This window comes from Protobothrops mucrosquamatus, unplaced genomic scaffold (genome assembly GCF_001527695.2).
Source record: "Protobothrops mucrosquamatus isolate PMUCROS unplaced genomic scaffold, P.Mucros_1.0 scaffold1641, whole genome shotgun sequence".
Classification (NCBI taxonomy): Eukaryota; Metazoa; Chordata; class Lepidosauria; order Squamata; family Viperidae; genus Protobothrops; species Protobothrops mucrosquamatus.
Genome location: NW_015387800.1, coordinates 29713 through 45008, shown reverse-complemented (window position 1 = coordinate 45008; position 15296 = coordinate 29713). Strand labels below are relative to the sequence as shown.

Below are 15296 nucleotides of genomic sequence, written 5' to 3'. Positions count from 1 at the left end.
AGAAGGCCTGGAGGAACATTGTCCATGGGGTCGCGATGGGTTGGACACGACTTCGCAACTAACAACAACAACAACAACAATTTGGTTCTGCTTCAGCATTCAATGCATCCTGAAATTCATGCAACAATATTTTACATTTAAAATTTTTTAAATCTATCATATTAAATATTTAAATATTTAATCTTTTAAATATTGAAATATTAAACATTACAAAAATATTTAATTATTTTAATTATTTATTATTAAATATTATTAAATTTATTATTAAATTAATACCACTTTACAGTGCCTTGGTAAGGCCTCACTTGGAATACTGCATCCAGTTTTGGTCACCACGATGTAAAAAAGATATTGAGACTCTAGAACAGGCATGTCAAACTTGCGACATCACGTGACGTCATGCGACATATCGGAGCTTTTTTGCCATTGCCGGCAATGGGGTGGGCGCGGCTCTGGTATGATGAAAGCGGCCCGCGGGCCGGCAGTTTGACACCCCTGCTCTAGAAAGAGTACAGAGAAGAGCAACAAAGATGATTAGGGGACTGGAGGCTAAAACATATAAGGAACGGCTGCTGGAATTGGGTATGTCTAGTTTAATGAAGAGAAGGACGAGGGGGGACATGATAGCAGTGTTCCAATATCTCAGGGGCTGCCACAAAAAAGAGGGAGTCAAGCTATTCTCCAAAGCGCCGGAAGGCAGGACAAGAAGCAACGGATGGAAACTAATCAAGGAGAGAAGCAACCTAGAACTAAGGAGAAACTTCCTGATAGTTAGAACAATTAGCCAGTGGAACAACCTGCCTCCAGAAGCAGTGAATGCTCCAACACTGGAAGTTTTTAAGAAGAGACTGGACAGCCATTTGTCCGAAATGGTATAGAGTTACCTTCCTGAGCAGGGGGTTGGACTTGATGACCTCCAAGATCCCTTCCAACTACTACTACTACTACTACTACTACTTCTACTACTATTATTATTATTATTAAATAGACATCCAATTATTTAAATATTAGATAAATATTTCATGAAAATAAAATATTTTTAATATTTAAATATGTTTAAAAGAATGGTTGCAGGAATTGGGTATGTCTAGTCTAGTGAAAAAAAGGATATGGGGTGACAAGTGTTCCAATACTTGAGGGACTGTCACAAAGAAGAGGGGGTCAACCTATTTTCCAGAGCACCCTGACAGTGAGAATAATAAGCCAGTGGAATGGTTTGCCTTCAGAAGTTGTTACTTTTAAAAGCCTTAGTGGAGGCTTTTTAAAAAAAACTGGACAACCATTTGTCTGAAATGGTACAGGATCTCCTGCTTGAGCAGAGCATTGGACTAGAAAACCTCCAAGGTCTCTTCCAACTCTGTTATTCTCTTAAAATGATATAAAACAACTTCTCTGTTGTTAGTGTAGGTCAGGAGCTCTATGCATTAGTATAGTAACTATTTCTCTGTACAGTATTTCTATGGGGCAAACAGAATGATCTGGTACTCAATATGCAACATGCAATATGCAATATATGGTATACCTGATAGAGAAATACTGCCTCCTTGATTGATGTAGCCATCCATACTGCAACAGTTATGATTCTGATATTGCAAAAGGAGGCATTCCTGTGGAATTTCACTTGAAAGCGAAACCACCTAGACAAACAGTGGAAGTGTTTTGATTTTATACAAAGAGGAAAGGTTAAAGAGGTATCACACGCAAGATGTGCTACACCTTTTCTTTTGTCCAAGAACACTAATAATTTTGATTTTTCTTTTCATTTTTGTTAGGTCCAAAAAGTTTTATAGGCTCTTAGCACTGTGGCTCTTATGCCTAATCTATGATACAGGCATGCTACAGTAAGAACTTTTATGGGCTATCTTGGGAAGACAAACTAGAGATTTGGGGTTATTGAAAAGAACAAGATATATTACAACCTGAGCATAACTGGAAACAAACAGCAAACCATCTGTACAAACTATTCTCAATACCTAATAACAAATTAAAATCCAGTGGACCATTTTTCTTATTTTGTCAGCCTTCACTTCATATAGTATTTTTTTTCTTATGCACATCTGAAGGTTCACTTTTAGAAGGCAGCGATAATGGGACATAGAGTATTTTTCTCTAATGATCTCACTCCAAAGTTTCCAAAATAGTCCCTATATCAAGAAATCATTTGTCCGACTGTCCTGGGTTATTGTTATGTGACAAGGATTATAATCACTCCTTTAATAACATTTTACCTCGCCATTGGCATCCATGCTCACCTGAAGCTTAGAATGTGTCTTAACTTCTACATAGTCTTCAGAATGGAACTGAATAACTTCTTCTTTGGGTTCCTAAAATGATGCATTAATTTAAACGGAGGAAAGCCATCATGAAAACAATAAAACATACTATTTTTATATCCATGGTTTATACCCTGAGCCATATGTTTAAACCTGGATCTATAACCATTTTATAGCAGATGAAGTGATCACTTTAAAGAACAGAAGGTATAAAAGTAAGGAATGTAGAATCTTCTCAATAGCTAGGACTATCTTCTCACAGCCCTTTATTTCATCCATTTTTCTCCCAACTAAAAGCCTAATACTTGATATTAGCCAAATAACTCAGTTCATTTTTCTTGTGCATCCTTTGCTCCTTAAATGAGATCTCATACAGTTAGAATAGATTTTGTTTTAAAGGTTGATTGCAGAATTTAGGATCAAGCAAGCATTGTAATGTATCTGATATACTAGCAAGATCTAATATATGTACCTTCTTAGCAGAACTAACACAGAGTTGGGGAAGTTTCCCTTAGGGCACTAGAAACAATATGGGAAAAATCTGAAACATACATTGTGCCTAATATAACATGCAGTTTATTCACCTGACTCATAACAAATTATTTTTCCTATGCATGGTTATTAAATACAATTGCTGCAGCTAACAGGGTTTATGTTTTACTTCTATCTTGCATCACCTCATCTGCCTTTGAGCAGAAGACTGAGTTACAGTAAATATGCTTGTACAGTAGTAAGTATGTACATGAGTGTACATACTGTATGTGCATGTGTGCATATCAAATAATCTTTTAAAAATCTTATGACTGAAACAGAAGAAATATCTTCCCAACAGACGAGAACATATTTAGCTCATGGTTAAAATGTAAAGTCCTTAGTGGTCTCTGAGCTGTTTGCCTGCAGATGTCTCTTTGCCCAACTAGTGTGACTGAGTGTGGGGTTTGCTACATGTTTATAGATAAGAGCTTGCCTGGTAGGAGTGTGGTTGCCTCCTCGATGGTTCTTGACTGGAGTATTGTTTCTGCCAGATTGTTAGTCTGGCACTGATCACTGCACCCACCAGTGCTACTACCCCCTACCATCCACAATTATTCCATCTGCTGCCCATTGCCCACAGCAGGTGCAGTGATGGCCAGTGAGTGGTAAGAGTGGCTGATAATGGGGGCAGTAGCAACAGCAGCCATGGAAGTGGGAAGGATTGTATCAGCAGTAGCAGCAGGTACAGTGGCCTGCAGGGCAGTGGGCACTGTGGCTGGCAATGGTGGCAGTAGTAGCAGCAGTGTAGGCGAGTGGCCAAAAGACAAATGGGGGGGAGACTGAAGTGGAGGCAGTCTCTGCCTTGCAAGAAGAATGGCTTGGATCAGGGTGGGTCCTCGTCTAATGACCACATGTGATTTGCTTAACAACAGCAACAGGGTCTGTTGAAACTGGCATCATTAAGTGGAGCAGTCATGAGATGTTTTATTTAACATCCACTTTCCTTAAAGATGGAGTTGCCAGTCCCAATCAGGGTCCTTAAAAATGAGGACTATTTGTATTGTCTCCAATCAACAATCCTGCTGCTTAGTGCAAATGTGTTTGAGTGTTGAAACAGGCAATTGTATTGGTCTTATCATTTTCAGGAAAAAAAATTGCCTGCTAAGACTCATATTCTTAATTTTTGAGGCACAGCTCATGATAGTTCATCCTGTCTTGAGATCAACCCAGAAAAATCTGAAATGTTGACAAAGTTCCAATAATAATAATACATCCCTTAGAACAATCCAATAGTATTTGTAGGATAAAGATTCATTTCTTTCAAATCAGTTCAGCAGAGACATTAATATACAACCTTATTTAAAAGGTCTCATCAAAATCTCATCAACCACAAGCATACACACATACATAATGGCTAGCTGGACTTTTTCTCAAATGGTAACCAGTAGTGGAAGGTTTAATACTATTGAAAAGGAGACTTATAAAAATAGAAGTATCAGTCAAATGCAAGTAGAACAGGAATATAAGCCAAATTCTGTATCCCTACGAGGAAATCTCAAAGGTCTGGCTGATTCATACTCAATTTTAATATACACCATACCTTAGCAAGCAATGCCCACTGCTGCAACATTCTGACCAATAAAAAATACAGGGCTAGAAGGAAAAAAGGATTCAAAGCCACTGGCCAGTTTAGGTGAGGATGAATGTGTAGTTTCCAAGGTGCTGTAATGTTTGTCTTAATAAGTGGCACTATGCCCAAGATCCTAGAGAAAAAGACAATAGAAGAAAAGCTGCAGAATTCCGATTCATACATGTTGAAGGAGTGGATCCAATGGAACTAGTTCCTCAACATCTAATTTAATCCTAACCAGCTGATCACATGTATAATATTGATAGGGGGTTAAGGATTTTTTCCATGTCTCTTTATTGCCCATCATTCTATATGGTCTTTTTCTCAGAGATTGTTAATCTGGTTCATAGTCTTCTATGAGCTCAATTCTTGGACTCTCTTTCTGGGAGGTTATAGCAATGTAGATGTTAGACTTTGTTCCATGGATATGCAGAGCAAGAACAGAGATGTCCTTGAAGAAGTGATTGAAAAGGTGTTGCATAAACAAGAGCTTAACCTGAGAAGGGAAGAAGGAGTCAAAAGAAATTCAAAATTGCCCAGCCTTAATTCTCTTGCGTAAATAGGGAGTGTAAAAGAAACAGTATCAGGGTGCCAGATTTCTCTTATTATAACTTGTAAAAAAAATAGTGTTCTGATAGACTTTTTCCTGATTTGGACTGCTTGAAAGGAATAGCTTTAATCTTGAAAACCCGTCAGGTTGTCTCTCCCTCCCCTCTTCAAAGTGATACGCAAGAAAATTAAAATGGAGCAATCTTGAGTTTTTTCTCACTTCCTCCTCCCTTTCCAGGCTAAGCTGGTGTTACCATAATGGTAGCCAAATACCATTTTCAGAGCCATCTTCAAACTTTAACATTCTATGATGTATTTTCTAATTACAGAACTAAACGTTTTGTTATAGTTACCACACCTGCTTAGCTAATCATTGCTTAGATTAGATTCCTGCTCTCAGGAATTCATAATGTATACATCAACCCCAAATAAAACAAATTTTAAAAAAGGAAACTTTCCTGAATCTGCAAATTCTATTGCCTCAGTCTATTTCAGGCTTCTGCTTTTGGGTGCCCATGAAATCTGGTGGACTTGATTTTCCAAAATCCCCTGTCAAATATAACAAAACTTCAGAATTTTGGTCCAACACATCTGAAGAGTGCAAGCAAATTGGGAACACCTGTTCTGCTTCATAATTCAGTGAAATATGTATAATATTTTCCTATGAGTACAATCATTTCAAATAATAATTTGCAAGTACATAAATGTGAATGAGCAAAGCTACAATCCTAACTATTACTTAGGATGATTCTGCAAGTAATTTAGATGCACATGTACATAGGAAGCACTGAAAACTGGTAGCTTTTCCTAGGATAAGCACCTGGCTTTATTTTTCTTCTTATTTTCATTTTCCTAAATCTAAAAATAAACAGAAATAATGTTAAAATAAACAAAGTAAAATTTCAGAAATATTTTGCATGCTATGTGCTCTGCACTTCTTCATCTCAAGTCATTTTTTTCCAGTGGCAAACTGCAACCAGGACTTAAAATGAGTGATATGGTGAATACAAGGTATTATACCTTCTACCAAAAGTAATACCTAAAATGACTGAGATAATCAAATTTAAATAAAATAAGCATAGTCAATTGAGGTTTCACCTTTATGTTTTCTCATCTGTGAGATTTGTTTTTACCTGACATAAATGTCTTCTGAAGAAATAAGGTCTTGGAAGTATGGCAGTTGGTATAGGTAAAGCACAATGATGTGTCCGGCGGAAAATATTGCAAGAAAAACACACAAACTATTGAAGAGAACTGGGCTGATTGGACAATTCCAGGACCACCAGGTGCACAAGCCCAGGAAGGTAAAGAAATAAACTGCTGAGCATGCAGAAGGCAAAATTATACCTAGGGATAAGGAAATATGATTTTCTTGGTAATAAGGTCCAGTTTATACCATTGGAGATCCACCACAAAATTAAGAACACCTTCATAGAAATAAAAGCTTTCTAAATGTAATAATAAAATAAAATAAAATAAATAGAATAGAATAAAGGTGGTCCTCATATATCAATAGTCTCATTTCATGACCACTCAAAGTTACAATGGTGTTAAAACAACATAACTTTATGACCAATTCTCACATTTACATTTACTGTATATCCATTGTCTACGGAGATTCTCAATCAGGTCATGCTTTTCCAAAAGGTAACTGGAATTTCTTGATTTTTTTCTTTGAAAACATTTTGCTTCTTGGTGGCGTAGTAGTTAGAATGCAGTATTGCAGTACTGCAGACTGACTCACTGTTCACTCCAGAGTTCGATTCTGAGTGGCTCAAGATTGACTCAGCCTTCCATCCTTCTGAGGTTGGTAAAATGAGGTTGGTAAAATGAGGTAAAAAGTGTTGGGGGCAATATGCTGACTCTGTAAACCACTTAGAGAGGCTGTAAAGCACTATGAAGTGGTATATAAGTCTAAGTGCTAGTGCTATTGCCTCTTATTCAAGAAATCTCTGAAGAACTGAAAAAGTTTCTTGGATGAGAAGCTAATTTTTTTTAAAAAAAAAAACAACAAAACACGAAAATCCAGTTGCCTTAGAAAAGCACATTGGGATTTACATCCATTGCAGCATCCTATGGTCATGTGATTGCCATTTGCGTGCTTCACAACCAGTTTCTGACAAGCAGAATTAATGAGAATGAGGAAGTCAAACTGCAAGTCATGGTCACATAATGTCTCATTTAACAATCATGGTGATTTACTTAATGAAATAGGAATTGATATCATATGCCCATCACATTCATGTGAGTTTCCACTTAGCAACCAGGGCACTTAGCAATGGATCAGTAGTCCCAGTAGAGGTTGTTAAGCAAGGACTTTCTGTAAAAACAGGGGTGGGCAATTAATTTTCCCCAGAGGCCACATGAGAAACTGGAGTTGTTGTGGAGGACTCCTGCCCCCCCTCCTAATCAGAATGGAGAAGTCTGCAACAATGTGGTGGATGTGGGTAAGACATGGGTGAAAAGCAAAAGCTAGTCTGGCTAAAACTTCCAAGTTACTGCTACTAATGGGCCAAGCTTGCTATTTATGACTTCTTCATGTGGAGAAAGAGGGATCATTATTAACTGAAACAGACCAGGAGATACCTGTTCTCCATTTGGTATAATTTGTATTGTCCTGTCATACAAATACCCAAACACTATATCCAGATTTAAAAATGCCAAAGATCACCTTCCTTTTTCTTTCTTCTTGTGGGGGCACTACATTATGCCTAACCTAACCCACTGTCCCACAAATGTGTGAAATGACTTGTACCTGTTGAGCCTAACAGAAGCATAACAAACACTTTGCCAGCAGTTCTAAGTGTGTCTTCAGAAAGAATCTCCAAGCCTGTTAGGAACAATGTGAATTTCAGAAGGAAACCTGAATGGCTGCATCTTAAATGATCCTTTTCAAATAGACAGCCAATGTCTGTGTCTCCAGTATCTTCAGTTTCTGCTTCAGATTCCTGTGGATATGGAATATATTGATCAAGAATCAATGTTCAACACAAGCAGCAAAATCATCAGACAACAAGAGGGCTAGAGATTATGTTACAATTCTGTGTAAGGAATTGTTGTTTCTCCAAATAAAGCACTTAAACAAATCCAGTTGGGGGGAAATGTTGATGGATTATTTCATCTTCTTAAAGCCTGATAAATGATTAGGGCTCTGCTGATATGCCAATGTATTCAATATATATGTGTGGTCATATTTTTAAAAAAACAGGCAAACAAGTCTATTTTCTCATCTGATAAATGTGGAAAAGTCTATATACTTTTGGAAGGAATATGAGAAATTAGACAGATATTTCTTTCTGCACTCTTCAATGAGTACAACATTTATTTACTTCAGATTTATCTAAGAGATGCAAGTTTCGGTCTCTTTTTTTAATGTGGTCTTTTTGAAACCTGTTTTTAGGCTGAAGTTATGTTTATGCTTTGCTTCAGCACCACTGAATTTAGACAGATTTATTTCTGAATAGATATGTATCACATAAGGCTAATGAGTCCAAATCAAACATTTGTACACAATTATTGCTTTTTAATTATAAGGATTACACATGGATTATTAGATACTTTAAAGTTCAAGTTCAAGCCAAATAACTCATTTGATGAATTATTTCCATTTCCAATTAATTAACTGATTTTGTCCCCTTTCATACTCTTTGAAGTATGGTAAGCCTCAATTTCTGTCATCATGGTTCAGTGAATAAACCAAAATTGACTGAGCCATAAACTACCATGGTTGGGTTGAATGCAAAAGTCTGAGCTAAAAACTAACCAACCACACTATGCTTGAGTAAATCACTGGAATGAGATTCTGATTCATGTTATTTATATTTGACAGTTATATTTGCACAAATATTTTATGAAACTAACTCAGTTCTCTATATTTGCATGACATATTTGTGTTTGTATGTGATGCATATAAGAAGGGGGAAGGGCTTTGACTGCACAATTGTAGCCACCATTTTGATTTTTTTGAACTCCACAAAAAGACATTGAAATAAAAACAAATCACACAGTTTAAAATAGCACAAGGTACAAGGCTAAAAAGTGGTTGCTAGTTTGAGGTTCAGAATGTCATGTGAACTAAGTCACTGAATGCTTTTATTATAAAAGATTAAAGACGACCCTTTCCCTTTTCTTTTCTAATCTTCACTCTGTTTCTGTTACACCAAGAAATGCAACACATGCAGCATCTCTACCGTCTCTTTGATGTCTTCTTCCTCATCAGAAGAGAATTGATCTTGGTCTCTAGATGGAGGCTTCCCCAATTGTTGAATTTCTTGGTCCCCATGGAGGCTTCCCCAATTGTTGCGTTTCAATGTCTTATGGTAAAGCAGTGTGACAGTCAGACCAAAAAGAAACATTCCAATGTCAGGAGCCAAAAGATGTATGATGTTTCCAGCATCAAGCCTGCTAAACCTACAGGGTACATGGAATGTTAGTATTTTATAAAGCTAAGATTTTCCCAGTCTAGTAGGAGAAACTTCTTTATTTTTGCTCCATTTGCTATGGATCAGATTCTGATTTAGGCAAAACAACACAAGCTTTTCCTTAATCCTTGGAGCTCAATGATTAAGTATCTAACATCCTCCAATTGCATTTTAAATCTGCATGCCTGGAATTAAATTCTACTCATATCACAGGGATTTAGGTCCAGGTTATTCACCGAGAAAAGAGATACCATGCATCAACCATTTACTTTGTATCACAGATGAAGTCATTTCTGCATTCATCTATCCTCCTATCCTGCACTTTATAGATAAATCATATTCAGCCAATGAATTATTATGTATTAAACTTTAATCCCCATAATTAAGAGTTATAATTAAATGGTATTTGCACTACTGGCAGATGATTTCACCATACTGGAGGGTACCAAATGATAATGAGTTTGAGAAATAAGAGCATACCACCAATGTTTTATCCTCCCAAACATTCATGCACAGTTTACATGCATCCTATTAATTTATGTTGCCTTTTTGCTGATTTCTTACCCTTCAGCTTCCAAGAGGGAAATGCAAAGAACATCATAGACTTAATTTCCTGCCCCATCTCACCCAAACTTCCACCATGTAACAAAAATCCCTCTATTTTCATGCCACACAAAAAGAAAATAAAAATGTGAGCACATATCTTCCCTTCCTTCCTTTTCAATACTTGTATTTCCAACTGGGTGCATATTCCCAAAGCTGTGACCATTATTGCAAATTGGATTGGGGGAAAAGGGATAATTTCTGGTAAAGAATGGGTTGTTGAATCTCTGAGGGTGGAAAGATAAAGAGAGGAATCCTTTTCTTGAACCTGGGAACCAAGATATGGGGTGAGGCAAGAATTCCTATTATGGGTACAACAGACTGCCCGCCAGATCTACAATCAAGAGATTCAAAGGAAAATACTACCTACAAAAAGCTGGAGGAGAGTTATTAATGTATTGATTCATTTTCTTCAAAACAGATAGCATCATGAGATCAATTAGGGCTGGAGCCAATCCCAAAGTGGTGCAAAGTGGACGGGTCCTTTAGAGCTTTACATAATGAAGATGGAACAACTTAAAATGGGTCACTAAACAACCTGTGCTAGTGAAGCTACTGCAAAGAGACCCCAATACATAGGCTGAGGGTTCTAGTCCAGGAAAATCACAAGCTACGCCAGAGAGTGAAAAACAATTGTGTTAAAAATGCCACTTACTCAAAATGGAAGCAGATGCATCATACATTTAAATAAGTTTTCCCAAGGTGTGAGGAACAAGCCACTGAATCCATCAAATCTGGCTGTCAAAAAGACAGCATTAAGTAACATTCTAGAATCTCTGGAAAATGGTTAACAATGGGATGGGAAGGCTTGTTTGCTATTACTGGTACTTATTTATATTTATCAAAATATTAAATTGTTTATAAATACATAGAAATAATAAAATATTTATTCAAATTTTCCAGTGATTGTCCTGATGGTGCAATCAAAGTTCTGTGGCACACATAAAAAATGGGCAAAGTTTCAATTGTACTGTCATGGCTGCTATTTTGACTTTTTTCAACCATGTCCTTTGGACAACCCTACCTTTTCCCACCCCAACAATAAAACCAGGCAATTGAATTAAAATCTTACCGTACAATACCAAAATGTGACAGCACTTCCTCCACAAAAAAATCTGGGAAAAGAAAAACCATTGGTTTGGAAACAGCCATTACATTACATTCCTCAATATCTTTTAACATATTTTTGTACTAAAAAATGTATATTTTGGTGGAACTGAGGTGTGTTTGGGGGGGTGTCTAACACATGATTGCGTTACTGGCAAAATAAAATATTTGCAGTCCTTCATATGATTGTCTTAGAATTTTGAAATTGGCAAAGAAATACGTGTAAAACAAATGTAAAAAGCAGGTCATTCTAATTCAAATTAAAATCAATTTCCTGTATATAAACATGAGGGACATGTCACTGCCCAAGTCATACTTGGCTTGAACCCTATGAATGATGACAAATATTTCTAATAAGTTATTCTGATAAGTTTCAAATGGCCTCATATTACCAAAATCAGAAAATACTTTTATCCCCCAAATGACACTTTTAAAAATACTTGTGTCTGTTTTTCAACAAAGTAACTGAGCATTTTATAAGAGGTATTTTGGAAGATTCCAGAAAAGGAAAAAAATTCTAAACAAAAAAAAAAACAATTTCCCAGTAGTTCAGATTTAAAGATAAGTTTACATGAAAGTAGACATTGTTATTTTGTATCTATAAATACCTTCTAGATTCACTACACTTTTTTCAAAGAACTTAACACTAGCTTACTAAACCACAGATATACCAAGTCCTTGCATATTAAAATATAACCTTATACCCCTTTTTATTTCTTTTTCTATAGAGATATTGTACAGCAATAATGTAGAAGCCATTTTGAATTTCTCAGATTTCAAACTACCTCAGAACAAACCATTCTGAGGTAATGTTTAAAACTTGAGAAATTCAAAATGGTCACCGAGAATTCAACCTATGATTGCTGTAAAGAAGATTGGAAGCTACTTCTTTGTATCTTTTTTTTTCTTTTTCTTTATTCTTTCTGGAATTTTTAACTTTTTCTTTGACTTCTTTCTTTTTCTTTTCTGTTTCTTACTTTATATTAGTTAGAATTAGTTTTTAATTTTTTATTTAACTTTTTATTTTACAAATATTTTAGTCAGCTCTAATTGATGGTGTTTTCAAAGAACACTAACTCCTGGTTAAATAACTAATTAATTTTGATGTGCAAAAATATCTTTGATAAATTATTCCAAGTCTGATCTCTAGCTGTAATGCTTTTTATCCCTAGAACAAATTATTGCCATGAAATTTTGAACTGATCTGTACCATTAGGTGGTAAGTAGTAGAAAGCTATTTGAAAAGCCACTTGTAACATAAGAAATATGAAGCTGGTATAGCTGACGGTTCTAAACAAGTGTCTGGTGAACCCTGAAAGACAAAAACATAAACATTATGAAAATATCTCTATTCCATCACACAATTCCATTAAAAAAAAGCAACAAAGGGGCAAAATCCTAAAATTTAATAAGTTGATTTCTAAATCACGATGCAACTATTTATGAGAGAATAAATATCTGGCTTCCAGAATGGGATTAATCATAAAGGGATATCCAGCCAGTTTAAAGTGAAGTATGTTTAGATAAATGAAATTAGTCACAGATTTTTGGACCAAAGTTGAAATAGTGCTGTGGTTCTTAAATACGATCCAAAGAATACTGTGGCTACTCAGAAGATTTTGTAGGAAATGTTCTGAGACAAGAGCGATAAGTGCAGATCAGAGACCATAAAAGATGCACATGCTGATGCTATGAATGGCTTCTGCCATTTATACAGAGCAACAAAAACTGTATTCATTTTTACAAATGCCTCAGAATTTCTTGTGATGCTCCCTTATACCAAGGGCAATGTTGAAAATAGAACATCTGAGAAAATATGAGGACCCAAGAGTAGACAATATGTTGAGATTCAAACATTTTGGTCACCTAGACCCCACATTTTAGATCAGTGTTTATCAATCTTGGCAATCTTAATTCCCTGCTGGTTGGGGGAAATCTGGAAGCTGAGTCCACACAATTTAAAGTTGCCAAGATTGAGAAACACTGTTCTAGATCTTCTGTCTGCTTATGTTTTCTAAGACAGACACGTGGATCCAAACACAGATTAAAGTGCAGCACTTTTCCATGAAAATTATTATAAACAGATAATTTGTAGTCATTATTTAAGACACTCAGGACATATGAAAATATAATTTGGAGTTAAAAGTTACTATCACTTTTTTCTGCTTTACTATCTCATTTTGGTCCACCTGTATGTGGGAGATATAGGGGGAAAGGAGGAATACTGCACATTCATGTGATTATGGGTGTTCATTATTTATTTATTTATTATTTATTTATTTATTTATTATTTCAATTTATATCCCGCCCTTCTCCCGAAGGACTCAGGGCGGCTCACAACATTATTTAAAAGACAAAGAAAGACTCACACACCCCACCGAATAAAACCAAATTAAACCAATATTTTAGTGTTGTGGTGATTTAAAATTGCTAAAAAACCCAATTTAAAAATCCTCCCTAGGCCAGGCCCGCTTGTTGGAAAAGCCATGTCTTGAGGGCGCGGCGGAAAGTAAGGAGATCCGGAATGATCCGGATCTCGGGGGGTAGATCATTCCAGAGGGCAGGGGCACCNGTGAGAGACGTCGAATTCTTCTAAACGCCCAACTTTAGCCATGATCGATGATCAAGTTTCTTCTTCTTCAGTCGCACTCACCCTCCAGCGATTTCGTACTGGCAGGATAACGCTGACTTCCACGCCGTTTCTTTCCCGGACTTCTTTGGGTGAGTCTTCTAGCTTTTCTTAGCTGTAGAGACTGAATCCCACCTTCGTCGCCAGTGTTAAGTCCTGGGAATAATGGCGCTTGAGACGAATCATCTCCAACAAGTCTTTATTGTTTGCTCCACTCTATGAACAACCAGAGCAGAGGCACGCAGGCCTCTATTTATACCCTCTGATCCCCGAGCAAGTTCAACCAATCATGAGGCGGGCTTTTCCCACCTTGCGCATGCGCACAAGGCTGGCGCCACTCAGTCTGGTCCCGGGCAGCTTCTGCAAATGCCCGGGACTCTTGCAACGTCCCGAGCCTGCCTCTTGCAGGCTCAGGACACAACAGGGAGCTTTACCTGGAAGTAGGTGAAGGGGATAGCCTTACTGTGATTCTGAAGTGTGTGTTTGTGTGTGTATGCATATGTGTTTGCAGCTACTTCTACAAGACATGCAATACAAACATCCTAGACAATTTTTTCTCCCACCAGACAGAAGTCCAAAGTGTTCAGGACTTGCTGTGCCAACCATTCCAAATGCCATCCCTCCATGAATCCATTCAAATGACTAATTACAATACCAATGAGGCAAGAAAAAAAAACCTTACAATGAGTTTCCACCCTCCCCCCATGTTTTTTCCCATTGTCTTCTGAAGCTTCACATGGGGGCCAATGGTTCCAGGAGTCCTTCCTTTCTCTGCAGCTTTCACAGGCCTCTGGGTGATGGTAGGGCTTGGGAAGGTCTGTTCCACTCTGGTTGCATGTTGACCTTTTAGTGGATGACTGGATTCAAACCAAGAGAGAAAATGAGCAAAGCTGAAGAACATTCTCTAATAAACAGCTTGGCTGTTTCATATTTTTTTTTTTTATTATTATTATTATTATTATTTCAATTTATATCCCGCCCTTCTCCCGAAGGACTCAGGGCGGCTCACAACATTATTTAAAAGACAAAGAAAGACTCACACACCCCCCACCGAATAAAACCAAATTAAACCAATATTTTAGTGTTGTGGTGATTTAAAATTGCTAAAAAACCCAATTTAAAAATCCTCCCTAGGCCAGGCCCGCTTGTTGGAAAAGCCATGTCTTGAGGGCGCGGCGGAAAGTAAGGAGATCCGGAATGATCCGGATCTCGGGGGGTAGATCGTTCCAGAGGGCAGGGGCACCCACAGAGAAGGCCCTCCCCCTGGGGGTCGCCAGCCGACATTGCTTGGCCGCCGGCACCCTGAGGAGACCCACTCTGTGGGAGCGTACCGGTCTATGGGAGGGAATCTGTGGCAGAAGGCGGTCTCGGAGGTAGCCAGGTCCTATGCCATGGAGCGCTTTAAAGGTGATAACTAACACCTTAAAGCGCACCCGGAAGGCCACTGGCAACCAGTGCAGCTCGCGCAGCAGCGGTGTTACGTGGGAGTGACGAGTCCCTCCCAACACCGCCCGCGCGGCCGCATTCTGGACCAGTTGAAGCCTCCGGGTGCTCCTCAAAGGGAGCCCCATATAGAGGGCATTACAGTAGTCCAGGCGGGAGGTGACGAG

The 15296-nt window shown here is 37.7% G+C and overlaps 1 protein-coding gene across 1 annotated transcript in view; it reads right to left on the bottom strand.

Annotated features, from left to right (window-relative positions):
* LOC107293527 (piezo-type mechanosensitive ion channel component 2-like) overlaps positions 1 to 11102 on the bottom strand; it is a 64163-nt gene extending 53061 nt beyond the window's left edge. The window contains exons 1-7 of the mRNA XM_015822680.2: positions 11023 to 11102; positions 9117 to 9336; positions 7682 to 7874; positions 5947 to 5965; positions 4348 to 4510; positions 2229 to 2324; positions 1523 to 1637 (exon numbers count right to left, since the gene is read on the bottom strand). Coding sequence (XP_015678166.1) covers positions 1523 to 1637; positions 2229 to 2324; positions 4348 to 4510; positions 5947 to 5965; positions 7682 to 7874; positions 9117 to 9336; positions 11023 to 11102 — 886 coding nt within the window. The remainder of the gene's footprint in view (positions 1 to 1522; positions 1638 to 2228; positions 2325 to 4347; positions 4511 to 5946; positions 5966 to 7681; positions 7875 to 9116; positions 9337 to 11022) is intronic.
* Between the last annotated feature and the right edge of the window lie 4194 nt (positions 11103 to 15296).